Source organism: Rosa rugosa, chromosome 2 (genome assembly GCF_958449725.1).
Source record: "Rosa rugosa chromosome 2, drRosRugo1.1, whole genome shotgun sequence".
NCBI lineage: Eukaryota > Viridiplantae > Streptophyta > Magnoliopsida > Rosales > Rosaceae > Rosa > Rosa rugosa.
In genome coordinates, this window is record NC_084821.1 from 61,218,328 (window position 1) to 61,244,200 (window position 25,873).

Here is a 25,873-nt window from a genome sequence, read left to right on the forward strand (position 1 = left end):
AAATTGAGCTTAAACTCAGCTTAACTCGTCAAAGATTTGCTCATTTAATATAGCTAAATTTTATATATTTATTTTATAATTTTCATAAACCACATTCTTATATAATTATTCTGTATAACATTGATAAAATAAGACATTGTAATCTTATCCCATAATGAGAAAAAAATTTCTTAATAAAAATGTTTTGTCACTTGAATCATTTAGACCCATACCATAAAATAAAGGGTTAATTACAGTTTATCCCCCTGAGGTTTGGGGGTGTCATCATTTCACCCCCTCTACTTTTAATTTTGACTTTTTACCCCCTAAACTTTCCAATTTCAATCAGCCGTGTCCAATTTCTCCTATTCCGTCCAAATTGGACGTTAAGTCTGACCCTTGAGGGCTAAAATGGTCATTTCAACATAAAAAAATAAAAATAAAATAAATTTTTTTTTTTTTTTCTGTTTTTTTTTTTTTAAGAGTATTTTTTTTTTTTTGGTCTTCAACCTATACACCACAAGTTTTTTTAGGGGAAAGACGACAGACTATATTAAATGATAACAGAAGGTTACATGGAGCGATGCAAAAGCATCGAAATGAAATAGGAAAGCATAACGAGATGCACAGACGCATCTAAAATAAAGAAAGAACAATAAAGGATAAGAAGATGCACAGACGCATCTAGAATGAAAGGTAACCAGGATGTGACTTGATGTCGAACGACATCGCTGCACTGCATATGTCACAAGAGCAGTGTAAATGTAATAGTAACCGTAACAGTAACCGTAACCGGTGATATGATCACCTAAGAGAGGTGATTCGCCCACCAGGAGTTCGAAAGTAACCGAGGGTGTCAAAAACTCGAAAATTAGCAAACGAACTCCTAAGAACCAGAACCAATAATAGGTTTATACACCACAAGTTATAATAGGTTTATAAAAACAAAAAAAAATACTCTAGGTGGTTGAAAGCCGCTCGTTGGTCTACGATATTTGTGATATATCTCCGATAAAGTAAATAATTTTAGGATATATCCCAAATAAAGTGAAGAAATATTTGTAAAAAATAATTTTACACTTTATCTGTAAATAAATATCTATATATCCCCAATAAAGTGAAGAAATATTTGTGTAAAATCATTTTTGATCTACATATTTGTGATATATCTCCAATAAATTGAAGAATTTTAGGATATATCCCCAATAAAGTGAAGAAATATTTGTACATCCCCAATAAAATGAAGAAATATCTGTGTAAAATCATTTTTATGATTATATACAAGTGGTATTAATAAATCCAACCAAGTTTAAGCTTGAGGTCGTCAAGAAAACAAATCAAGGTAAGATCAAATACCACTATTGAAACTCGACCAAAAACAAACCAAATTTGAATATCTCATCGGTGTGTCTCGACTCATTTACTCTCTGTTGAGTTTTTGGCCAGATTCTTGATGTTTCCTGGAAAATAGCGGGATTTATCACAATAAGTAAAGTTCAGAAAGCTAATCATTACAATTTAGGATTGTACGCTCTGCTCATGGTTGGGTAGCAAAAGAGAATATTCAAATGGTCTTGTTAAGGGATCTGGCTCTCGAAAGTGTTGAATGTGTGAATTTACTTCAACTTCATAAAATATGAACTCTCTGTCCAATCTAAGGGTCTTGACAATTGACACATCACTCTTCTATCATTTTTTAATTTTTTGTCTAAACCCTAATTAACTTGCTGTCAACTCTAGAAAAAAAAAATTGAGGATTTCTCGTCAGTATTTCTCCTCTATGTCAAGTTCCTTCTTTTTTTTAATGCAAGGGGCGTCAGTCCATTGATAGTAAAGTAGGAAACATTACAAGATATGACTCATCCAGACTCCGGGCAACTACAGAAGAGAGCCATGAATGAGAAATCTAAGATAAGCCCTAGACTGATCAAACATAATGTAACCATGAGATGAAGCTCAAGTGATGTAGAAAACCAGTTTCGACACATACTAGGATAGTCTCTGACGAACAATCAAGAAACCATCCCAATTTATTCATGTTCCCAAAGAAGCTACCCTACTCTAGGGCACTCATGAGAGTGCATTCCTCCATCTCAGGACCTTTACCAGAAGACCAGTTATCCTCCCCAACAGAAAGGGATACTGTTGCTATAGCCAAACCCGAGCTATCCTCTCCAGAGGACAAGAGAAGCTTTGCAGCCTTGAAACTTATCTTGCGGCGAGGTTTGGGACCCTCAGATATCAGCTTTTTAGGTTTCAAACCCAAAGGTTTGGGATTATTCTTGCGACCAGGTGGGCGTCCAAGCTTTGTTGTCTTGGCAGGAGAAACTAAAATGACTCGATTGCTACTCTTCAAAGAAAGTTTAGGTTCAAAGTCTAGGGCAACAGACTTAACTGGAGGGGCAACATTTGCTGCCTTCTTACTCTTAGTGTATTGCACTAGGGTCATTGAGGTCGTTCTCTTCTTCCCACTGGGTTCCATGGCAGGTAACGTGACTGGAATCAGAATCTTACCCAACTGCGCAGCTAAAGTCGAGGCCGAGATGCCTGGGAAGGAGCCTGAAATCGACTTGGGCATTGAAGCAAACATATTCGGTGCTAAGGACTAAGCTAGCACCTCCGCAAGGCTCGGAGCCGGTTGGTTGGGAGCCTTAGCCAAGTTAGGGTGAGGGTTAGCTCCAACAGTGACCTGCACTGCTTCTGGAGGTCCAGCACAACCCGACCTAGGATGTTCCATCAAAACCCTACAAGCCTTTCATACCTGAATCTTACGGTTGCATATGCTCCTGATGTGAAATCAAAGGTGGAGGGAGGGAACAGCTATTTCACCTATGACGACAGAGCATGATGGATCCAAACTTGTGTGCCGTTGTACCCTTTCTAATCCCTAGCTTTTCCAGATGCACAATCTCCCCTACAATGACTCCAATGAGTGTCACTGACCCTTCAGTAACAAGGGCCGGTGGTAAACCCATGTCCTCGACCCAAACAGGGATGAAGGAGTTCGGCACCTGCGCCACATCATGTAGCCCATCGAATCCCGACATAGCCAAAGCCCACTTTCCGAAGAACCAAGGCCCGCCCTCGACGATCCTCTGGATTGGAGAACTGGAAAACAAAGCGATCCTTATTTGCACAAGCAGAGAGGCGGTTCCCAAGTCCCCAAAGAGAGGTCATGGTTCCCAAGAAGTGTGAGCCCCGAGAAAAATTTAAGGAATTAAGGGGGGTGTATTCATTTAAGAGTCTATAAGATTTTTTTGTATTTTGAAAGTCTATGGGTATTCAATTGGGATTTTAAATAATCCTTTAAAATCTTGATGTATTCAATTAAGATTTAGAATTATCCATTCAAATCTGCAGATATTCAAAAGTATACGGATTTTTAAGGATTTCATTAAATGCTGGATTTTGGAGGATTTTATAGTGCTTTTTATACATATCAAAACTAAAAAACAATCCAACCACTTCCCAAGAGATTTTGATGGATTCTTTCCCACTCAAAAAATGAAGAAGCTATTCACAAAAAAAAAAAAAAAAACAGCTCTCAATAGGTGACACTCATCCATTTTGTCTTAGACCTATCTTCCCACTATCATCCTCTGCCTCTGCTTTCATCTAATTTTTTTTTTTTAATATTTCTAGCTAATTAAGCTCACTTTCAATGGTATTGTTAAGATGATACATACACACATGTTTCTTTTGTAAATTAGATATGAAATAAATTATGTCATTAGTTTATTACTTTATTTTTTGTGTAACATTTTGGCTGATTAGTTTTCTCTTATTATTCATATATCATTATACACAACATAAAGAATGGTACATTGCCACACACACACACACACTATTTTGTCATTGATATAACATTATAGTTGGATCCATACATCCATTGCTTTTAAAGAAAAAAAAATTAACCTACCAAAAATATCATAAGGACTTGTAAAATCAAAACAAATACCAGTAAATCAATCTATTAGAATCAATCAGAGTCCATATAGAATTTAAACAATCCGTGGATTAAGTAAATCCATGGATTATAAAAATTCAAACAAAATCTTTTAAAATCTGAATTGAATACACCCCCCTAAGATGAGATTAATTTTTTATTTTTCGATAAGTGATAACGACACTCGGGGAATTTTTCGGAAAGTTTTATAGAAGTGAATCTTCAATTTGTTGACTCGAGTGTAGCGTACGCGTCACGACGAGTTTGTGGTAATTTTCATGAAATTTTCCGGACGTCAAAACTATTAGTTACAAAATTTGAAAGTCGGGAATTGAGAATTTATTTTTCAAGTAAAGGATTTAATTTCGATGCGATCTAGGCCGTTGGTTTCACGCTGCTTCATCCTTGCCTTCAATCTGAGTTTATAAATTACTGAGGTCAGATCAATATTCAATAGGTCGTGAAGGCTCCAGATTTTCAGAGAATTGGTGACCCATTTCTTAGACCCGCGACGAAGACCCGACAATATCTCCTCCGTCCGGCCATTTATAGACGGCGAACCACTGGCGCTAGGATCGTCTCGACGTCTCGACGTCGCGACTTCTCAAATTTGAAAACTGTAGGTAAATGGTTCTGTCCTTGATTATTTGGGTTTTGAATATGTATGGAAGTAAATTATGACGTTGGCCTATGTTTCTTTTTCAAGAAAGCTGGAGGTTGGAATAGCCAAGGTCGTGCACATGAGGAAAATCTCCCTCTGATAACTAGACAAGGTGAGTAAGTATTATATATATGTTGTATTAAACAACAACAACATGAGGAAAGAACAGTGAGTTGAGAGAGAGGAAAAGAGTATGCACTGTGATATTGGTATCAAGTGTAGTTATAAAAGTATAAACTTGAATTATGTATTGGAAATGGATTCATTCTAGTAATGGTTGTCAAAATACAATGAAGGTGCTGGGTTTGAAATTTATGTCGTTAAGGTGAGTTGGGTGTTTGGATTAATTGTAAAGCTTGAGTTTGAAACATATTTGGGTATTGAGTAATAAAGAGAAAGGACAGATTTAAGTAAATGGTTTGCTGGGCATAAGCTGCTTTTGATAATATAAAGAAAGAAAATGGTGTCCAAAGTGGTCTAGTATGAGGAGATACATATGTACCGACATATGTTTTATCTTCTTGTTGATCAAAAGGAAGTTATCTTAAATAGTCAATATTTGGGTGTCCATAGTAATTGGAAGAACTACACCCAACGAGAAAACTGATGTACTTTCTTGACATTGATCTAATGGAATTGGTTGCCTTTCGATAAGAGTTATTGGTCAGAAGTGCTAACACTCTAGTTCTATCGGACTAGGACTCCAGTTACCCAAAACATGAAACGTGGTGGTGTTGGCCTAGGAAAGCAAATGGAGTCAAAGCTGCAATATTCTAGGTAGGGAACTCTGGATTTGCCTCAGTTAGCGGTTTTCTATTTTCTAATGTGTATGTATGAGTAGTTTTTATTTCAAATTGAAAGATATGTTAGTGCACCTAAGTGACCTAACTATGCTAGCAAATGAGTATGTTGTGATGGCTTGAGAGCGAAGGGTGGCATTGACTTCCTTGGGTTTGATCCCCTTAACCTCCGGAGGGTTAGTTACGCCAGTCGTCCGGGTATTCCGATCGTAATGACGGACTCAGTACGTGTGTGTAGCTAGGTAGCGGACGCTCTCGCTACGCTTACCTGGTGATTACTTGATATGAGGTAAGGTTGTGTAGTTGGTCTATGGGACCGGCCATCAGGTTTGTCTTTCGGATCTTGGTGCACTAGTGTTATATTTTATAAAGAAAATTTTTCTTATAAATGATTTTCACTACTCGCCGGCACCTATGTTTAAGTTAGTTTTCAAACCTAGCTGGGTATAGTCTTAATGAGCAGCGAGGACGAAAGCTCACCCCTACAATAGTTGTGGATGCAGGTACTGTGTACGGAGACGGGACAGCTGGACGAACGTTGAGCGTGGCTTGGTCACTTAATTCCTTAAATTGTGTCATTGTCGGAGTTTGTTCCGTGTGACAGGTTCCCGATTTTCCCTAGTTTTGCATAACTCATTTGAAGAGTTCTGAATTGTGCGTAAATTGTATCTCTTCTGAAATCTTGGACTTTCGACTATGAACCGGACAAATATTCGTGTATTGTTGTTTCCGGTTTTGAATGATTGGTGCTCGTTTTATTAGAACTTTTAACATTTTAACCTCATTTGAAGTTCTTCCGCTAGCTAAAATTTGGTAATTTAACTACCGAAGTATCCAAATTTTATTTCTTTTGCCTGGCGGCTTTTAGGATCTAAGTTAAGAATATCTTAGCTTGGGTTCTAAGAGTTCGCGACACTATAATGACTTTGATTTGGTGAGGTGCAAATCGGGGTGTTACAAGAAGGTCTTGGGATTGACACGGCGCTTGACCGTAACAGAGAGGAGTTTCCCCACCGTGAAGTGGTGGGTGGACAAAACAGCAGCACCAACCGGACCGAACAATGTTCGACCATCTTTAGAGATCGCCAATGCTGCTGCTAGACGAGCGGTGACATGATCAACGTCCATGGTGCAAGAATGAGGGATGCTGAGAGATGAAGATGGTTGAGAAAACTCCGGAAACCCTAGCAGAAAAGAAAAATCAAACCAATCAACTATTGACACGTAATATAATATATATTATATTATATATATATTAGGAAAATCAGTCAGGTCGGTTTTCAAACGGTTGGAAAAAAAGTCCAACACCGATTTCGACCTGCATACAGTCGGTTTCTATTCGACAATTTTGGGTTTTTTCTTTCTTAATTTGGTTCGGAAACCGACCCATATTTTTCAGTTCGAAATGGTCGGAAAACCATTTTGCATTCGGTTATGCCCAGCCCTAGCAGAGAGAAAACCCTAGCACCGTAATACACTCTCCGTCAAGTTCCTTCTTTGTGTTTCCTTTTCTATTTGTCTTTGCTTCCATGGTTGTGTCACTAACCATGGAATCACTTCTTGCACTTGTGTAAAATTCATAACTATTTTTAATCAAATAATCAAAAGCAAAATTCAGATGCAAAGTTCGATTCCAAATATAGTAATCACAAAGCACGTAAGAAGCATATATGATATAGCTTACGAGAGATTTCATATATTCAGTTTTGTCTTGTTATTCATATTCAATTAAATAGGATCACAAAGTGAATTTGGATTGAAACGTGGTGAAATTGATGGGTTAGCCATCGAGTAGGAAAGTTATAACTGATCTCGTGGTCTATATGTTTCAGTCTAGGGCAAAATCTGCATGTTTCAAACCTCATTAAATCAATCCAATATCCTTCTCATCGAGACTAATATGAAATGCCAACTACTCCCTCTACCTAATGTATGCCGGCCTCCAGCGTCATGAATTATTACTTAATAAATTGTTTCTGAGCAATATAGAAGAGAGCTTGACTCATGGACAATTACGCGTCAACAGTATTGGTTCTGACTTTCTCTACTATGATGATCAATATGTATCATAGAAAACTACATTATAGCAAAAGCTGTGCCTGAAGTCTTCTTGAGTTGATTACTAGAGAGAGAGAGAGAGAGAGATTCAGTTGTTGCTGTTAGATCGAATCCAGTTCTTCATTGAATTCAAACAGGTCACTGTAGTTCTTCTGTGAGATTTCACATCTTAATCAGCAAGATCAATCCACACCTAGTACGTAGTTCAACACCTATCATTCTTTAAAAAGCAAAGCCAATTTATTTCAGTGTTAGTTTACAGCTTCATGCAAATACTTGTTACCATTACTTGTTTAGTTTTGGATTTTATAAATTGTTGTTGAACCTGCTCTCTTCTTTACAGAGAGATCGACTATACTGGCAGAAGGCTACCATGGCCTTTTCTGCAACGGATCTCTTAATTGGAAAACTTGTGACAATTCTTGAGAACGAAGGAACAACAATAGCTGGTGTTCGTGATGAAGTTGACAAGATTAAGCTGGAGCTTCTAAGCATGAAAGCTTTCCTGGAGGATGCAGAGGCCAACAAAGCAAAAACTGAAGGAGAGAAATTGTGGGTTGCAAGCATCAGAGACTTAGCCTATGGTGTTGAAGATATAATTGATGAATTCATGTATCACATGTATGAGAAGCAAAGTGGGAGAAGAGTACTATCAAGGAGGCTACACATGACCATTTGCATTCCAAAAACTCTTTGGTTTAGACGGAAAACTACACAGAGGTTAAAAAAAATCACTGAAAAGATCAAAGACATTTCTGAGAGGAATCAAAGGTACGATGTTGGCCATGTAGGAGGAACAAGTACTTCTGAAGATATTCACAAATGGGTGCAGAACCAAGCCGACTCTTCTTTTTTCATTATGGAAGAGGAACTGGTTGGGATTGAAGGCCAGAAGCAAATACTAGTGGGGTGGTTGATGGATGAAGTGCAACACCAAACTGTTATCTCTGTGGTTGGGATGGGAGGTTCTGGAAAGACAACTCTGGTTGCCAAGACCTTCACCAACGAAAGGGTAAAGAGACATTTCGATTGTTGTGCGTGGATTACCGTCTCCCAAACTTATGCTGTGGTAGACTTGCTTCGAAGCTTGATTATGGAACTCCACAAATCAAGAAAGGAAGGTTTCCCTGAAAATTTGAATGCGATGAGCCACAGAGAATTGCTAGAGTTACTGACGAACTACTTGGGGTCTAAAAAGTACCTTGTTGTTCTAGATGACGTGTGGGAGATAAGAGTTTGGAGAGAAATAAAGGTATCACTTCAAGATAGACAACTTGGAAGTCGAATAGTCCTGACAACTCGAAATGAAGAAGTAGCATCCAACTCTTTTGGAGTTGAAAACTATGTTCACCATATTCGGCCCCTGCAAAATAATGAGGCTTGGGAGCTCTTCAGCAAGAAAGCATTCTCAACTAATCAGCACAAAACTTGTCCACCTGATCTTGTGCCATTAGCTCAGAAACTCGCGGAAAAGTGTGAAGGCCTTCCTTTGGCTGTCGTAGCTTTAGGTGGTCTTATGTCTTCCAAGAAGTCCGTGGATCAATGGCAACAAGTCTGCAACAGCTTAAACTGGCATCTAGATAACAATTCATTGCTAGACCCTGTGAAAAACATCTTGTTGCTGAGTTTCAATGATTTGCCATCTCAATTGAAACATTGCTTCCTCTATTGCTCTCTTTTCCCAGAAGATTTTTCAGTTAAGAGAAAACGGCTTATTAGATTGTGGATAGCTGAAGGATTTGTTGAAAATGTGAAAGGTGTCACACCCGAACAGGTTGCAGATGGCTATCTTTGGCAACTCTGCTTCCGTAGCATGTTAGAAGTTGTTAAAAGAAATGGAACAGGAAGGCCAAAAAAAGTTAAGATGCATGATCTGATGCGAGAGCTTGCTTTGTCGACATCCGAGAAAGAAAAGTTTGGACTTGTATACGAGGGGAGAGAAGTAATGGAAGACATCTCAAGCCGTCGCTTGTCAATTCACAAAATGGAAGGAGAAATTAAACCATGCCCGGGTATGTCAAACATTCGTTCTCTTCTTGTCTTTGCCACTGACATGTCCTCATTGACTTTCTCAAATACACTGGTTTCTCATTTCAAATTGTTGAGGACTCTAGACTTGGAGCATGTCCAAATTGATAAACTGCCAGGTGCAGTTGTTTACTTGTTCAACTTGAGATACTTAAATCTGATGGGCACTTTAATCGAGAAACTTCCAGAGTCCATAGGGCGTCTCCGCAACCTTCAATTTCTAAACCTGAGGCGTACTAAGATAGAGTCACTTCCGCAAGGAATTGCAAAGTTGCTAAACCTGCGCCATCTAATTATGTTTCGCTACAGTGGAAAGTATCTGGACTTCAGACTTGTAAGGGGGACAAGAGCGCCACCAAATATTTGTAAGTTGCAGAAATTGCAATGTTTATCAATTATTGAATCAGAAGGGGACACTATTAGACTTATCGGCAACATGACTCAACTTAGGAGCATCGGCATCTCGAATGTGAAAGAAAGAGATGAGATTGACCTTTGGGTCTCAATTAAGAAGTTGACTCCGCTGCAATCTATGGTTTTAATAGCAAGTGATGAAGAGGAAATTCTTCCGGTGAAAGCACAATGTCCAGCTCTTCCGCACCTTCAAACGCTTTTTTTGTTTGGCAGACTACAAAACGTAATACCTTGGTTTTCTTCACTGCATAGCCTCACAGCTCTGGTTCTACGTTGGTCTAGACTTGAAGACGATTTACTGCCTCAAATTGAAGCACTGCCCAATCTGACAACGCTCTCTCTTTGTAATGCATATGTTGGGGAAGAGTTGTGTTTCAGCAGAGGATTTGTAAAGCTGGAGAGGTTGCAGTTGTTGAAATTTGCCTCGGTGAAAAAGATAACTATAGAAAAAGGGGTGATGCCAAATCTCCAGATCTTAAGGGTTGACCACTGCATGGAACTGCAGGCAGTGCCACAGGGCCTTGAATACCTTTCTAATCTACAATCTTTGGGCCTGGCAGATGTTCCCATTGAAGTTATACAGCCCATTCGGAAAGGAGGTGAGGATCGCTTTAAGGTACAACACATTCCTGAGATTATACATGTTTTCGAACAATCATCCAACTTGGTCTTCGAAAACTTAGCCTAGCCCTAGCATCTGCATTTCTTTCTCCTGCAAGGTAATTAGTTTCTTATACATACGTGCATGATACATTTAACATTTTCTCATATTATACAAGAAACCTTGAAAACTAAATGTGTCCCCGAGCCCAAGAATATATGCAATGAAAGAGTGATTAACCGCATTGTTTTTTCTCTGGTATGCAGCGATTGTTGAGAGACATTTTTCCAAAAACTATAGCTCATGGCCAATCCTTACCCTGGAGTTTGAGTGGTAAATAAATCTCGTATATACAAGAAGGATGACCCTAGAGCTAACGTAGCATAAGATTCTACCTTCATCCCGGTGGTTAGCATTTGATTCACCTCGTCAAGCAATACCGGCCGGATTCGTTTGGACACGTTCATCCTTCAAGTGATCTCTGGCCATTATCCCTTATTGCATTACACTATGCAAAATCCTCCGTTCTGAATCCAAACCACTTCACATCAAGTGGTTTAGGTGACGGCAACATCTGCACTCTTCCTGGACAAGCATCAAAATTAGCCAGCATTAGCATAGCATGCAACCTCGACCTCATCTCCCTCAAGAAGAGCAACTCTGCATCATCTATTCATCGGGCTGTCCATCTGCTTCATCACGCACGGAAATCGCTCCGCAAACCCAGACTCTTTCCAGACTATGAGCATTAACATCTCGGTCAATCAACAATATTGTCTCTACTTTCATGTCACGATTTCCCAATTAGATTAATTAGGATTGCTTAAGAGTTGAGTTTTGCTCCTCCACACTCCTACCTTCTTACCAAAGTAAATTTTATTCTAGTTCCCTTGCTTGATACAATATATTGAATAACTACAATCTCAAATTCGATTTGAATATATTGTCTTTAAACAGTGATTTAGAAAACAAATAGTTCTAGGAATACTATGAGATAGAAAAGATGAGAGAATGTGACAGGTTAGGTTCAACCTGATTAATTAGGACCTAATTAATCCAATTTTTGATTGGTAGGGTTTTCACAAAATCGAAACTTTTGATTTGTTAATTAAGCAAATCCAAAATGAGACTTAATTCAGATTTCCAGGGCTAAGAGTTTCATTTCCAAAATGATTTGGGTGTTGAGTCCCATAACTTTAATCTATTTCCCAGAATCTGGTAAATTCTGTAAAGCAAGTTCCTTCCTATACAAACTAAGCAATGATTGTTAACCTTTTCTATCCTTCTCTTCAATTAAATCAAAGGGATCCCACAAGTCAAATCTAGGAAAAACTTTACAGCCTTCAAGTTCACTTTGAGTGCTACGAGCCAGTGTTTCTATCTGTGCATATACCTGATCTGAAGTTTGAACTTTATACTACTTTGTCTCAGTCTCTGAGATGCATAGCTGATATGGTTCTGCACTTTCAATTACCTTTCTCAAAGCATCAGGTCCCATATATTTGAGAACCTGCAACCGCAATCCAAACATTAGGTCCAAGGCATGCCAAGGATCATAAGAAAATCATTGCTTTTCCAGATTGTGAAAGCAAATACATAGACATTATTTGGTAACACCAAACAAATTCTTCTTCCTTGTGAACAGAAAAGGATTCAAAAAGAAACCACATTTAGTGAACCACAAAGAAATCCTGATATTTTGAGATAAAATGCAACAGTAGTAAGAGCAATTGAGTAGGAGTACAAAAAAAGAGTGAAAGCAGAAAACCTCATTAGCATCTTTGAAACAGCTGAATTCGTCTTTCTTTGGCCAGCTTACTTGCCAACATCTGACAGCCAACAAAAGTAAAAAGAAATAAGTGGACACATATATATCATCCATGGTTAATACAGCATAAACCCCTTTGCTATTTATTTCAAGGAATACCAGAGTAAGCATTTCATGAAGCACATCTACAATGGTGTGGCTGTACAGAAATGAACATCAAGAAACCGAGAAAATTGTTTGCATTCAGCGGATGTCATGAATTTTAACAATTAATCCAGTGGTCTAGAAACTCGCATTCCGTAGCACTATTACAGTAAGCAAGAGTGAATTGTTCTGATCTGATCACCTAACGACATGCACTTCATACAATTTCAGTTCAGTGCCATGGAAGTTTTGGGTTCCAATCAATAATTTAAAATGAATATAAAAACCATTCTTCTAACAAGTTGCATACAGAAATATTGGGGTGCATTCAGATTGATGGATTTATCAAATACAACACATTACAGAAAGCTGCTTAACCTGTTTGTCCCGAGGCGGCGTGCTAGTGCTCTGGCCAAAGCTTGGCCTGTTGCATCATTGTCAGTTGCCAGGATAATCCGAGAAACCTAACAGGTAGCGTGTAAAACAACAGTTCATAGGAATTTTATTTGAATGACATATAACAGTTTACATACCTTATCCAACTCCTGTTTGCAATTCCACAGGTACTGAAATGTAGTGTCCTAAATCCGGAAAATATGCATGCAGAGAGGAATATGTAAATAAGCATGTGACATTTGAAAGAATGTTAACAAATCCCATTATGAAAAGCAAAGCTTGTATGAGGAAAAAGAGGGTGATAACTGTTAATTTATTTCTTTCCCTGATCATAAGAAAGTTTACTAGTGACTTGCACTACACAAACTAACTTGAAGGTAGGACAGAAAAATTATCTTTCTTTCCCTGATCATAAGAAAGTTTATTAGTAACTTGCCCTACACAACCTAACTTGAAGGTAGGACAGAAAAACTATCTTTTAGACAAGGCCTTTCTCTTTTAATGTTGAAAGCTCCTATCGTCCTGTGGAATCGAAGCATGCAGTGCATACTATGCTGTTCTTAATTAGTAGCTTTAATTACAAAACAGAGGTTGCAATCATGCCACACCAGAATCATTCCAATTGCCAACTTCAATCCTCAGATTACATGTTAAGCTCCTAAAAACATTACAAAAGTGGAAACAGACTCAGTGCAAGCACATATTACTATCTGATTGTTCTATAAGATATTTAATATAAGGCAATATATGTATACAATCAGAAGCTAACATATTATGAGTCCTTTCTTAGTATGTTGCCTACTTGCATTACATTATTGCCGAAGTCTGACTTTCACAATTGAAATCTAAACTGCTGTAGATGAAATTGATGGCTCAAAATTGAATACCAAGTTTACATCCGGTCCCATACGGTATTCCAATTCAAGAAAATATGAACATTATGAACATCTCATGAATGCCATAGCAGGTCATGCACATGCAAGTAGTCTATGCATATAAACCTATTCAACTATTTGGTGAGGAAAAAAATCATCCACATTTTTTTCTTTCTTTTCCACAGATTCGACATAGAAACACAGTTTATTATCAAAGTTCTAGTTGTTCAGCAGTTCACTTGGGGTATGTCATTCACTTGTTACAGGTACAAGGCAGTTCCATCTACCATGTTAAATTCCCCACTTGAAATAACCAAAGCAAAAAAAAAAAAAAACAAAACAAAAAATCTCTAGCCTACAAGCAGGCTCTAGAGTAGTTAACCCACACCTTTTCCATAGATGGCAATATAGGAGAATTCTTTCCTGCTCCACCCCCAGGAGCACTCACACAATTGCAGAATCCAGCTTCCTCCATAGAAAGCTTATCTATTTCACCTTCAACCTATGAGCAGCATATGAATCACAGAACTAAGGTGGGGAGGGGGAGAGAGAAGAAAACCAGCACAAATAAGGGGAACTTGAACTCACAATGATAATTTCAGCTGCACCATTTATATCATCAATTCCATATAATATCTTATCTGAACCCCTCTCCTGAATATCAATAACAGAAATTGAACATTTCCAATTAGAAGGCATTTATATTTCACTCAGTTCATAGCAATATATTCTATAATCCAAAATTCCAGGAAAATTTAGGTGCTTTTACCGTCCAAAATCTTTTTTCTAGGGTCCGATACTTGCAACCGACAAGTAGTCCATTGTGTCTATAAGTAAATGCAATGACATCCTGCAAAATTTCAGCAGTTTTAAGACCAACCTCTCAATGATGAAGTTCTTGAAAGCTGAAGTAAATATGTGTTGCATTGGTTAGTGCTTGAACTGGAAAATATAAAAGCTTCCAAAAATGAACAGGGTTATTCTGTTGATAATAATAATAAAACCATGGATAGCAAAACCATATTCTCTTATTCCCTCAAAGAAATTAAAACAAAATCAGATATTTCCTCTGTATCCCGAATATAGATTATATGATTTGTGCTACAAACAAAACAAATTAAGAGAAGAGTTCTGAGTGGGTGCAATTTAGAATCTTTAGATTATTATTTTGTTGGAAGAAAAAATCTTAATTAAGTAATGGTCAAGAATATATACTGGTTAGAGAAGTGGACTTAACAATCTTTTGCCAATGTTCCTGAATCAGGGTTTTATGGGAATTGGTTTCTCTTGGAAGGAAATGCCAAGCTTGGCAAGAACATAGTAAGTTGCTAACTCGCAGTTGATTAAAAAAATCAATGACTGAACGCCATGAAGTGAAAGACATCAGGGAAAAGTTTCTGACAACCTAAAAAAATATATAACTATCCAGGGTTGCATGGACAAATAGTTTCATTGATGCTCCCGTGTGCACAAATCTTGGTAAATAATTAACAGAGTTTCTTATTCAGAGTCGCTCATCAAAAGTGATATAGTAATTCCAGCAATTGATAAGTTCAGGGTACCTCCTTAGAGCGTTGCACATCATTAGAGAGTTGCATTACAGCATTTCTCCGCAGAGTTTCCTCAGATATCTTCCTCTCATTGAAGTAAGCCGTTACCTGAAACAATGAAAGAGTTTATTTATCTTAGAAAATAACATGTCAAAGATAATACAAATATGGAATTTGAGCAAGATACAGAAGCAGAGAGAACTTGTTGAGGAAAAGTAAATAAAAGATTATAAACTGTTATTTGGACACAAAGTGTATCTTATATCAACTCAAACTTTAGGACTGAGACAATTCTTCAATTGTCTAGACACAAGGACATTGAATCATTGCATGTCTTTGAAGTAATTAAAATCATGTGGTTCTCCATGTTTAGGCATATGTTTACAGCAGGAAACCATAGAAACCCAATGATGAAGACAATACTGTGCTATGTCTGCTGACCAAACTGCATAAAATTCTAAAAACTCTAGACATGTCTTATCCAAATGAAACCCTTAATTTGTTAATCACAAAAGTCCGACAAAATCACTATTGTATGACAGAAAAGGACTAGCCTTCAGAATAACTCTAATATGTATCTGAACAGGCAAATTGAATTATGCATCTTTCAAATGCCAGCTTGAACACGCATCAACACAAATTGTTAGGTCAGTTCAAGTACCTTTTCTCCTATTGGTACTAGCCTGAGGCCTTCCTCTGTCATTTGCCTAAATGGCTGGAATTCTTTCTTCTTCACCTCATTGTGTCCTGCCTTGCCTTCTAAAAACACCTAAAACATTGGTAAGTCAGTATAAGCACCTTGTCTCCTGTGTCATGACTTCTAAATTCTTGAAATGGTTGGTATATAAAAACACAAGTACATAGTCATATTGTGTTACCTTGTCAGCCCAATTACAATCGGTTCGAAAACACCTCCACCTTGCTAAATCCCTATGGCATTAGAATCACAAAACCAATTACAACCCACTTGTTGGAATTACATAGTATCAGATATAAAAAGGCTAGAAGAATCGGCATTATACCCTTTTTGGACAATGTAAAGAGACAAGCTCCTCTCCAGTGACTGCCCACCATTGCACTGTTTAAGCGAAACCATGGAAAATATTCAAATGCCATTATGTATGAATATCCATATGGAACCAACATAACTATTTCTAACAGTATTACAGAATACTAATCCAAATACACAACATAATCATACTTGAGTCTTAAAAGACAATACCTTGGGACAAAGTAGATTACTATAGTGCCCAGGCACACAAGAACTATCACAGATTATCCCAAGAAGCTCCAATTTCTGCTTCAAGACATCAACTTTAGGCACACCAATGCTCTGCTCCTCATTCTGCTCCACATTAGCTTCAAAAACAACAACAGCCCAAGTCATATATTGGAACAAAAAGGCATTAGATGAGGCTGTGACAGGGGCAAAAGTGAACCTGGTGCAATTTGGACCTGGGTGGAACTAGAGGAAGAGCAATAACAAATATGGAGTGAAGTATTGGATGATATGGGACTGCTTAGCAAGTTGTGGGTGGAGAAGAAGAGTGCAGTTCGGAGAGGACGATAAAGGCAGATACTTGAGAGACTGGTGAGCATTGTTGGGTTCTGGGTTTGTTTCTTTCTTTTGAAACAAGGAAGAGAATTGGTTTCTGGTTATGGGTTTTGGAGGTTTATGGGTTCCAGCTTCAAGCTGCAAGAAACAAAGCGTTTCTATCCCCATGTGTGTACCAGATGAGATTTTTTTTTAATCTTTTATCTTTTTCGTTTGCCATAAGAAGGAAGAGAATTTATTCAGAAAAAATTTGGACACTTCTGGTTAGTAGGAGTTGGGTTTTTATATATCCAAAAGTTGCAGAGTCAAGCCAGCTCTATCTTTTACAAAACATAAAAATAAAAATTCAGTGAACATAAGAAATTAGATTTGATTACAAAACTAGACTATAAAGATTAGTGACATAGTAGCAACGATCACTACTGTTAACTATTGTGCCTGAATCCATGAAGTCTTTTGAGTTTTGACGCAGAAGTCTATTAAAGAGGGAGACTATGAGACTATTTTCGATCAAAGAAAAATAGCTTGCATACAGCGAGAAAAGAAATACATTAATTGGGGTTTTTTTTTTTAAATGTAATTATCTAAATAGGAAAGAAAAGAAAAATTAGCAAAAGAGAACTTTTGCCGGGACTTATGTCGCACAATATGCTTTAGATGCTTTAAGCGATCAAACGTTTTATGTGAAAGCAAGCAGATAAGTAAGTATTTTGCCAATGGGTACTTGGTCGACAAAAGTGAGTCGTTGTTTTTCTTATTTTTTTATGAGAGGCTTTGCGCGATGAATTATTTATCGATAAAATTGTGTTGTAAAAATAAAAATGGAGAGAATTGGTCTACTCATTTTATTAGATAGTCCATTTATATAGGATGAGGATTATAATGGTAATAGCAATTACAATAATGACAATAATAAATGATTGAGCTGTAATCGCTAATTCTCTAATTCACTCTTCGTCAATTACTTTGACGAATTGACGAAGGCACATAATGTGTTTTTCCTTTAACAGCTGTCTCTTTTTATTGTAATTTTTTATGAGAAAATTTTGGCAACGATAAAGGACTAATCACTATTTATTGCCCAAAAACACTATCGTTAGTAAGTAACTAGCATTAGATGGGGCATTATCGACATATAGATTTTTGTGTACAAAAAATCCATGTTGATCACTATAGGAAGGAACAAATAGACAAGTTCCACAATTCGTTAGAGTAAAATCGATTTTCATAGATATTGGCCCACATAACGTATGTGTCTGTATTAAAATAAAGGGGTTGTGCCCGTTTGCCCAAAACTTCATGGTATTTTGCCCAATCAATCCATCAACTTTGTATTTTGCCCATTTACACAAACTTTAGGGGAGAAGACTTATAAGGGTAGTCATTTCTAAAGTAGTGCCTAATATATCCTATGCTGACTTTTGGGTCCAAAATTCACATTTTCTTAGAAAAACCTGTTCAAACTCTTGAGAAAAACAAAACTAGCCTTCAACATGCCTACATTTTTCACCTAACGGCTCCCTGCCTAACGGTTACTTTAACAGGCGGAATCACTGCTGCTTGTTTCTATCTTAAGCTGAGGTAAATCTTCCTTAGAAACTAAAAATCTAGACTTAAGGTAGTACATGAATAAGGCCAAACACATATATAAATAACATAAACTAAAAATTTAAAGTACTGGACGAAGTGGATGAGCAATCTGAAATTATTTAGTTAAACATAATTACAAGCTAAGAATTCAGAGCCTCATTCTCAGGTAAACAGCTAAAAATCTGTTTAGCTATCCATGAGAATGATTACAGTACTTACTTGTAATGAAAGCACACTTCACACTAGACAGGAAAGAAAGATCACACTGCTACTATAGCATTCCTCTTTCTTAAGAGAAGACTCTTCTGCTCAAGTTTTCAAACTATTTAGGGTGGTGGAAGTTTTTTATCTGAGGAGGATTTTTCGATGCCTTACAAATGAAACCTAAAGCTCCTTATATAGGGAGAGGAACTCAAACTGGAATTCAAAACAACAAAATGTACAGAACAACTCCGTGAATTTATGATTTCGTGAGTGCTCCTGATGATGGAGGTCGGTTGGCAAAAAGCAGATTCCCTTAGGTGAAAATGTTTTTCACCTTGTTCTTTTCTGAAAAGCAAAAGCAGCTTTTGGGAAGAGTTCAAAAGTACTTTTCGGTGCTTTCGACACCTGCTGCTTCACATGTTCTCGTCCGTTTCTGAGTTGTGGTCGAGGACAAAGGAGTTGCTGTCCATCCTGGCCATTATGGCAGTAGTTGCATTTTCCTCGACATCTGTATCTACATACATCTTGTAGTGGTTGTCATTTTCAAGCTTTTCAACCCACTGTAAGCATGTCAGTGTCGAGTCTATCTCTTTCCTCGTGAGAGATATGAAGAGGTCACTGCTGATTGCTTCAGGATGATCATAGGCAGTGATTATTGTTTTTTCTCTTGCTGCCAGGAAAGTGTTTCTTGTATCTTCTTGGATGATCTTCTTAATGTATTCTAGAGACATGGCCTTCATCCATAGAATACTTGAATTTGGCTGGCCATTTTATCTAACACAGGCGGGCTGAAGATATCTTTTTTGAATAATTCTCACATAATGATAAGGAGAAATATATTCAACTTCACCGTTTGTTCTGTGAATCCATTCTGGTGGAGTAGATCTGAACTTCAGTCGAAGAGTACAGTCATTTTTTCTGACATTTTTGACTGTGTTGACGATGATAGGGGGCAGGCCTTTGAGATCATCATTTGTTTTGGTCCATAGATTATGGAAAAAACCGTTTTCAACAAGCCAAAGCTTGTGTTCTTGAGGATGTTCACTCTGAACATTAACTCTGTATCTTCCAACTTAAGGTCCTGCAACAATGAAGAGGGTTGGAGGAATACAGTCCTCAGAATTGTGACTTCCTATCAGATTATGGAATTCAAACCAATCTGTTTCTTTTAATGTTATGATAGGAATTCTAGCACTTTCTGGATCTTCCAGATAGTGAATTTTTTCACTTCGAACAGCACTCTACTGAACTTCTTCATGCTGCAGTCTAGCATTTTCATGGAGTTCCTCAGCTAAAGCGAACAAAGCTGGGAACATGATACCACTGTTTCTTTCCTGAAAAGCAAATAAGAGGTTATCTAAGATTGCCTTCTGGTTAGCCTCCTGCCAGTTCTGAACACAGGATCAGCAAAGGTTCTTAATTCATAATTAAAAACATTTATAACTCCAGTTGGAGTTGGTTTGCTTGTTGGCAAAGAAACAGCCATCAACGGTCTTGATGAGCCTTTACCGTCTGCCGTTTGAGACAGGCTAGCCAATCCTTTACCCTGGGATTGATCAGTTGTGGCTAGTCCTTTGGGACTTAGCAGGAACCTTTTGAGGATTTTTTTCTTTGGGATCCTCAGCTGTTTCATGTTCTTTCCCAGATCTTCTGCTTCTGGGATTGCGACCTTCGTCGTCATCTTTTTGGCTGAACATGGCCATTTCTCTGGTTAAGGCGTCTGGAAGATAATTCTTGTTTCCTGCAATTAATTCAACATTATAATCATATTGGTTAAGAAATAATTGCCAGTTTGCTAATCTTCCTCTATCAGCAGCTTTATCAAGTTTAAAATTTTTTAAGTTCTTTACTCTAGCACAATCGGTGCGTACAGTAAAGGGTTTTCCAAGAAAAGCTGGAGAATTTAAAATTGTTTTCTTGACAGCCAAGATTTGTTTTTCCCCTGTGGGATAATTTAGTTCTGCAGGGCTGAACTTGCCGCTACAAAATTTGCAGATCTTTTCGATGTTAGTTTTTGGCGTTTTTGCCAGAACTACACCAGACCAGTAATTATCACTCGCATCTATTTGGAGGATAATTTCATCATTTTCCTCTGGTTGTTGTAGAGGAGGGAGATTTTTGCAGAGATTTTTTATTTGCTTCACAATTTTTTCATCATCTTCTGTGAAGTTCCATTTTCTCTTGGAACTTGTTTTAGGAGATAACATTGTTGTTAGTCCTAAGATTTTGGAAATGAAATCTCTCCCATAATTAATGACTCCAAAGAATCTCTCTAGACTCTTAGCATAAGGAATTCTATCTGGGAACTTCCAGATCTTCTCAAGGATGTGAGGTTTGAGTTTTATTACTCCATTCTTGATGTTTATTCCTAGGAAATCAACTTCATCGAGGATAAAGAAAATTTTCTTTTCACCTAGGATAATTCCATGCTGAAGTATCATCTTTACAACCTCGTAGAGGTGTTTCATGTGTTCTTCTCTGTTTTTGGAGAAGACAAGGATGTCATCAATATAGACGACGCAGAATTCAGCCACATGCTTGAAGATGTTGTCCATCTTTCTTTGGAAGATTGAGGGGGCTTGCTTTAGACCAAAAGGCATTACCAACCATTCGTAATGACCTTGTGGTGTTCCAAATGCAGTGAGAGGAATACTCTCAGGATGCATCTTGACTTGCCAAAAACCCGACTTTGCATCGAATTTTGAAAAGACTTTAGCTCCTCTGAGTTGATTGATCAGTACTCTTACTTGAACAATTTGATAACCGTCTTTGACAATCTTCTTGTTGACATCTCTGTAGTCAATCACCATTCTAGCTTTTCCTCTGAGGTTTTGTGCGTGGTTTCTCACGTAGAATGCTGGAGCATGATGAGGGCTAGTGGATGGTTGAATTAATCTCTTATTCAGGAGATCTTCAATATCTTTTCTGAATTCTTTTTGATCTTCCTCTTTGTATTGAGGAATGGCTTTGACATGACAGATAGCATTCATGTCATGTAATCTTAATTCACAAACCACTGGGTCTTTTTCCCAAAATTTTTGAGGATCTACATCGATATTCAGTTCGAGTAGTTTCTTGATTTTTTCAAGAGTAGGAATTTTCTGAGACTCAAGCTTATTCTGAAAGTGCTTGAGGTTATGTTCATGGAGAAAACTAGCTTCTTCATCTTTGCTAGTTTCTTCTTCTTCTTCAGAAGATTCTTCAACAAGTAATTCTTCTTGTTGTTTGATTTGGAGTATGGGTTCGAATTTAGGTTTGTAGGGGGTAAGATCACCACTATTCTGTTGCGATCTCTGATATTGTGTAGTAAAGTTTGGACCTACTACACTTTTGGCTTGTGTAAGCCTGTCTGCCCAGAACACCCGTTCTCATTTTCTGAAGCCTATTGCTTCTTCATCCTGGATGAATCTCTGTTGGAGAATAAAATCATTTCCCAACAAGAAATCAGATCCTTGGCCTTCAGATTGCCAAACATTGTGGATGATAAATGTTCCTCCACCAATAGTGATACGAACATTTTTTGCTACTTTGTTCATGGTGAGGTGACTTCCGTCAAACGTGACACCAGTAGCAGTTCTTTTCTTTTCTTCTTTCCAGAGTTCTTATGGAATTGCAAATCTCTTTGTAATAGTGAATCCTGATCCATTATCTACAAATGCATGTAGATGATATTTCTTGTGATCAAGGAATTTGAGTCCAATCTCTATGTAGTTGTTGTATCTACTAGTAGAGATGACTTTCGATTGTTAAAGCTCATTTTCTTGAGCTTGTTCCTGTGGTATGAATGGTTTGCATTCTTTTGGAACAATTTCTGGTGGTTCAACCAGTTCAATATTTTCATCGATTTTTTCTTCATCGATTTCTTCTTCCTTTATTTTTGAGGAAGATGGTTCTATGATTTCTTGGAACAAAGTTTCTACTTCTTTCTCTTTTTGCTCAGAGAAATATTCTTCATATTCTTTTTCAACCAATTGGCTGATAAGGCCATGCTTGGTTTTTCTTCTTGCTTCAGCTATGAAGCATTCTTTGTGATAAGTCTTTTTTGACTCTTCACAAAACATAGGGAGACCATTCTTTTCGTGACATAGGCAGTAGTCACAAACGAATGTACCAGGGTTCACCTGATAAGAAGACATTAATGATTCTGTCTTACTTTCTTCCCAGTTTTTGACTTTTAGGACATTCATCTGTCTAGATTCTAAGTACTCTACTTCAGAATCTGTCTCAGAGTCAGATGATTCTTCTTCGTCAGACCAGGCAGAGTAAACTGACCTGTCGTCTTCTTCATCATCAGAATAGGCTATTTCGTAGCCCTTCATGTTTGTTGTTTCTACTATATGCTCATATTCTTCAAAGAGAGCTTTAGTAGATCGTTTACCCTTTTCCGGGCATTCATTGGCATAGTGCCCTTTAGCTTTACATAACCAACATCTGCAAGCTTTCTTGCTCTGTTGTTTATGATTGACTTGGTGATTCTTCTTTTTCTTGAAGAATTTCTTTTTAGGATCTTCATCTTGTTGTTTCTTAAAATTGGAACTTTTCTTGAATTTCCAATCTCTTTTCTTATTACTCTTTTTGAATCTTTTCGAGTAATATTTTTCTTTTCTTTTTCTGTGGAACTTGGATTCATGACATCCCCAGTTGGTTGGCATATCCAATATTCCATAACAGAAATTCTCAACTCCTTTGAGTTGTTTCTTAGCCATCTTTGCTCTAAGATTGGCTTTGCATTATTCTTTCAGTAATTGCCTGATTCTGTCGGCAATTCCTCCAACTGAAAATCTTTCAATTGGTTTTTCAGCTATGCTTTCTCTCACAGCTGTTCTCCATGGTTCAGGGAGTTTCCTGTGCAACAGGTTGACTAGATCAGTATTCTCTAGTTCACCAATCGTACAGTATTATTCTTGAAATTCATTCAAGTATTCTTCAAAATATCTCATGTCACAAATTTTGAGAGTATAGATATTTGATTTGGCCGTTTCTTTAGCCTTTTCACTCAGATTTGAGAGATCTCTACAGAACTGATCGTACAGAGGTATTGCAAAATCATACGGAGATTTCGAAGTTTTGATTTCTTCCAGCCATTCTTTTCCTCTGGCAGTCTCTTTGAAAGAGAAGTAATACTTTTTTGCTACTCCGGTGAGAGTAGTTTCAAAGTACATCTGAAGATCTGGTGCTTCGAATTTTCCAAGGGTAAGAGCAGAGGCCATCATCAGGCTGTCTACCCATTGATCAAGAGTTTTTCTCTTATCTAGAGCTTTGTCTAGATCTAGCCAGATACCATAATTGGAAATTGGTACTCTGGGTATTTTGTCCTCTGGGACAAATCTTTGAGAATTTCTTTCTCCATTTTTTCCCGTAGGGGCTTTCTGTATAGGGAGTTTCAGTTTTCCCTTTTCTCGTATGATGAAAGTTTTGGAGCTATCTCCTTCTTCCATTTCAACATCTTGATAGGGAAGGAGTTTTCTTTCCTTTCCTGGTTTGAATTTTTTCATTTCTTCGATTAGTTTTTCTTATCGTTCAGGGTTTTCACAGGATTCTGCTTCATCATAGAGATCATAGAGCTTTTGTGCTCTAAGCATATTAACTGGTCTGTTCAGATCGATCAGCTTCTAATTCTTCTTCAGTGATAGGTTCTGTTGGTTCTTCAACAGAGAATTTGGTACCACTGCTACTAGCTTCTCTAGTGCTGTAGCTTCTTCTAAGAAGATTGTTGTTTATCTTGATATTTTCAGGACAGGTTTCACTTTTTCTGTGATCGTCGAATTTGAGACTGATATCTCCAGTCTTTCTACTTTCATAAATTGCCGCTTTGGCATTTTCTGCTGGTTTTTTCGGACCAGATAATTTCCATTCAATAGGAAAAGTTACTTCATTCGAAGTAACCTTGTGAATCTGTTGTGAATGGTTCTTCTGACTGGTGAGGAACCCTGTAGTAAGACCTGGAATATTTGATATTCTTGTCTTAGGTTCTACTGTGGTACTCATCAGCTTATAGTATATCATGTATACTATTGCGAGTTCTTGCATATCGTTTTTCATAGATATGCCATCTGTCTTGACTCTCAGTCTTAGACAGTGAGCTGCATCTTTCAAGCTGGTTGAGAAATTTGGAAAGCAGTTGAAATATGTCACTTGATTGCATAAAGATGCTTCAAGGGTTCCCAACAGACTAGCTTGAAAATCTGTCAGTCTATTGTCTTGTAGAACACATAGAACTGAACAATTTATGCCTTCTCGGGCAAGAAGTTTTATGCCAACTTGGACTGCTCCAGTGTGCATAAATTGATAATTTTTTGTTCTTGCTCTGGCAACTTCTGCATGAGTGATTAGTAGTAAATTTGTTTCTCCTGTTGTAGAGGGGGTTGTAAATTCCAGTAGTTTGAAATGATGGCTATCCATCAGGTCAAATGTTCCCCTTTTGTAGATTTGTTTAAAATCTAGCTTTGGAATTGAGGAGTTTTTTACCTCGTGTTCGATTTCATTGTATTCGAACTCTTCAGCATTTAGGAGTTGTAATCCTTTCTTTTTCCCGAAGATGCTCATCATTTTGACATCTCGAGTTTCTTTCAGATTTTCATACCGAATACTAGTTGATGGTTCCAGAAAAATCATGTTTGGAACATTATTCTTTGGGGCCGTGACCACTTACCCAATTTTAGCCTAAAAATTGTCCACTTACTCCACCTAGAGTTTTTTAACCCCATTTACTCAATCTAACAGTATTTGACAGTAATACCCTTATTTTAATTAAAAAATTACTCTCCTATCATATTCTCTCTTCCTCTCAGACGTGTCCCTCTCTCTCTCTCTCTCTCTCTCTCTCTCTCTCGACTCCGGCATGGCGTAATATTTCCAGAAGTAGCGGCAAATGGAGGAGGTGCCAATCGAGTGGTTCTGCGTCGCCGGAGAAGGCGCCGATGAAGACCGAAACAGAGGAGGTGTTTTCTGGGTCGCTGATGAGGCCTCGACGGTGATTGCGCGACTCATCGTTTGCGGCGGCGAGGGGCGAGACGGTGGAGGTGGCGTTTGACTGGTGGAGGATGCCAGATCTGAGCAGCAAGTCGAGGTCGCGGCGGACATGTTGAGGTCATTCTGCATGTAGAGCTTCCCGCCGGTGAACGACCGGGGCTGAAGCACGAATTGACCTTGATTTGGCTCAGGCGGAGGTCACCTGTTCGTTTGGCCGGACCCGGGCCAGGAAGGCTGAGAATGAGCTTCCGGTGAGCGATGTGGTGGATGTAATGAGCGACGACGAGCCTAGAAACGATGTGGCGGAGTCGAAGGTCACCGAAGACGAATTG

The 25,873-nt window shown here is 37.9% G+C and overlaps 2 protein-coding genes and 1 long non-coding RNA gene across 5 annotated transcripts; 2 read left to right on the forward strand and 1 right to left on the reverse strand.

Annotated features, from left to right (window-relative positions):
• The first annotated feature begins 4,395 nt into the window (after nt 1-4,395).
• Nucleotides 4,396-6,170, forward strand: LOC133734069 (uncharacterized). Of its 3 annotated transcripts, none has more exons than XR_009858034.1 (4): nt 4,396-4,548; nt 4,632-4,698; nt 5,286-5,363; nt 5,878-6,170. It is a non-coding gene; the product is annotated as an uncharacterized LOC133734069 (long non-coding RNA). The 3 variants fall into 3 exon arrangements; XR_009858032.1 differs by having other exon boundaries at nt 5,294-5,363; XR_009858033.1 differs by having other exon boundaries at nt 4,396-4,544; nt 5,294-5,363.
• A 1,629-nt stretch (nt 6,171-7,799) lies between these two features.
• On the forward strand, nt 7,800-10,592 carry LOC133733024 (disease resistance protein RPM1-like). Its single transcript, XM_062160632.1, has one exon. It carries the CDS (start codon nt 7,818-7,820, stop codon nt 10,572-10,574), a length of 2,757 nt encoding a protein of 918 aa, XP_062016616.1. The 5' UTR covers nt 7,800-7,817; the 3' UTR covers nt 10,575-10,592.
• A 1,051-nt stretch (nt 10,593-11,643) lies between these two features.
• Nucleotides 11,644-17,013, reverse strand: LOC133732729 (primase homolog protein-like). The gene is made up of 13 exons (XM_062160314.1): nt 16,660-17,013; nt 16,443-16,579; nt 16,243-16,298; nt 16,099-16,150; nt 15,882-15,989; nt 15,233-15,328; nt 14,440-14,520; nt 14,259-14,324; nt 14,059-14,172; nt 12,933-12,980; nt 12,778-12,863; nt 12,256-12,316; nt 11,644-11,997 (listed from the first exon to the last, which is right to left on the reverse strand). Exons 1-13 carry the CDS (start codon nt 16,817-16,819, stop codon nt 11,905-11,907), a joined length of 1,158 nt encoding a protein of 385 aa, XP_062016298.1. The 5' UTR covers nt 16,820-17,013; the 3' UTR covers nt 11,644-11,904.
• Nucleotides 17,014-25,873: the final 8,860 nt, after the last annotated feature.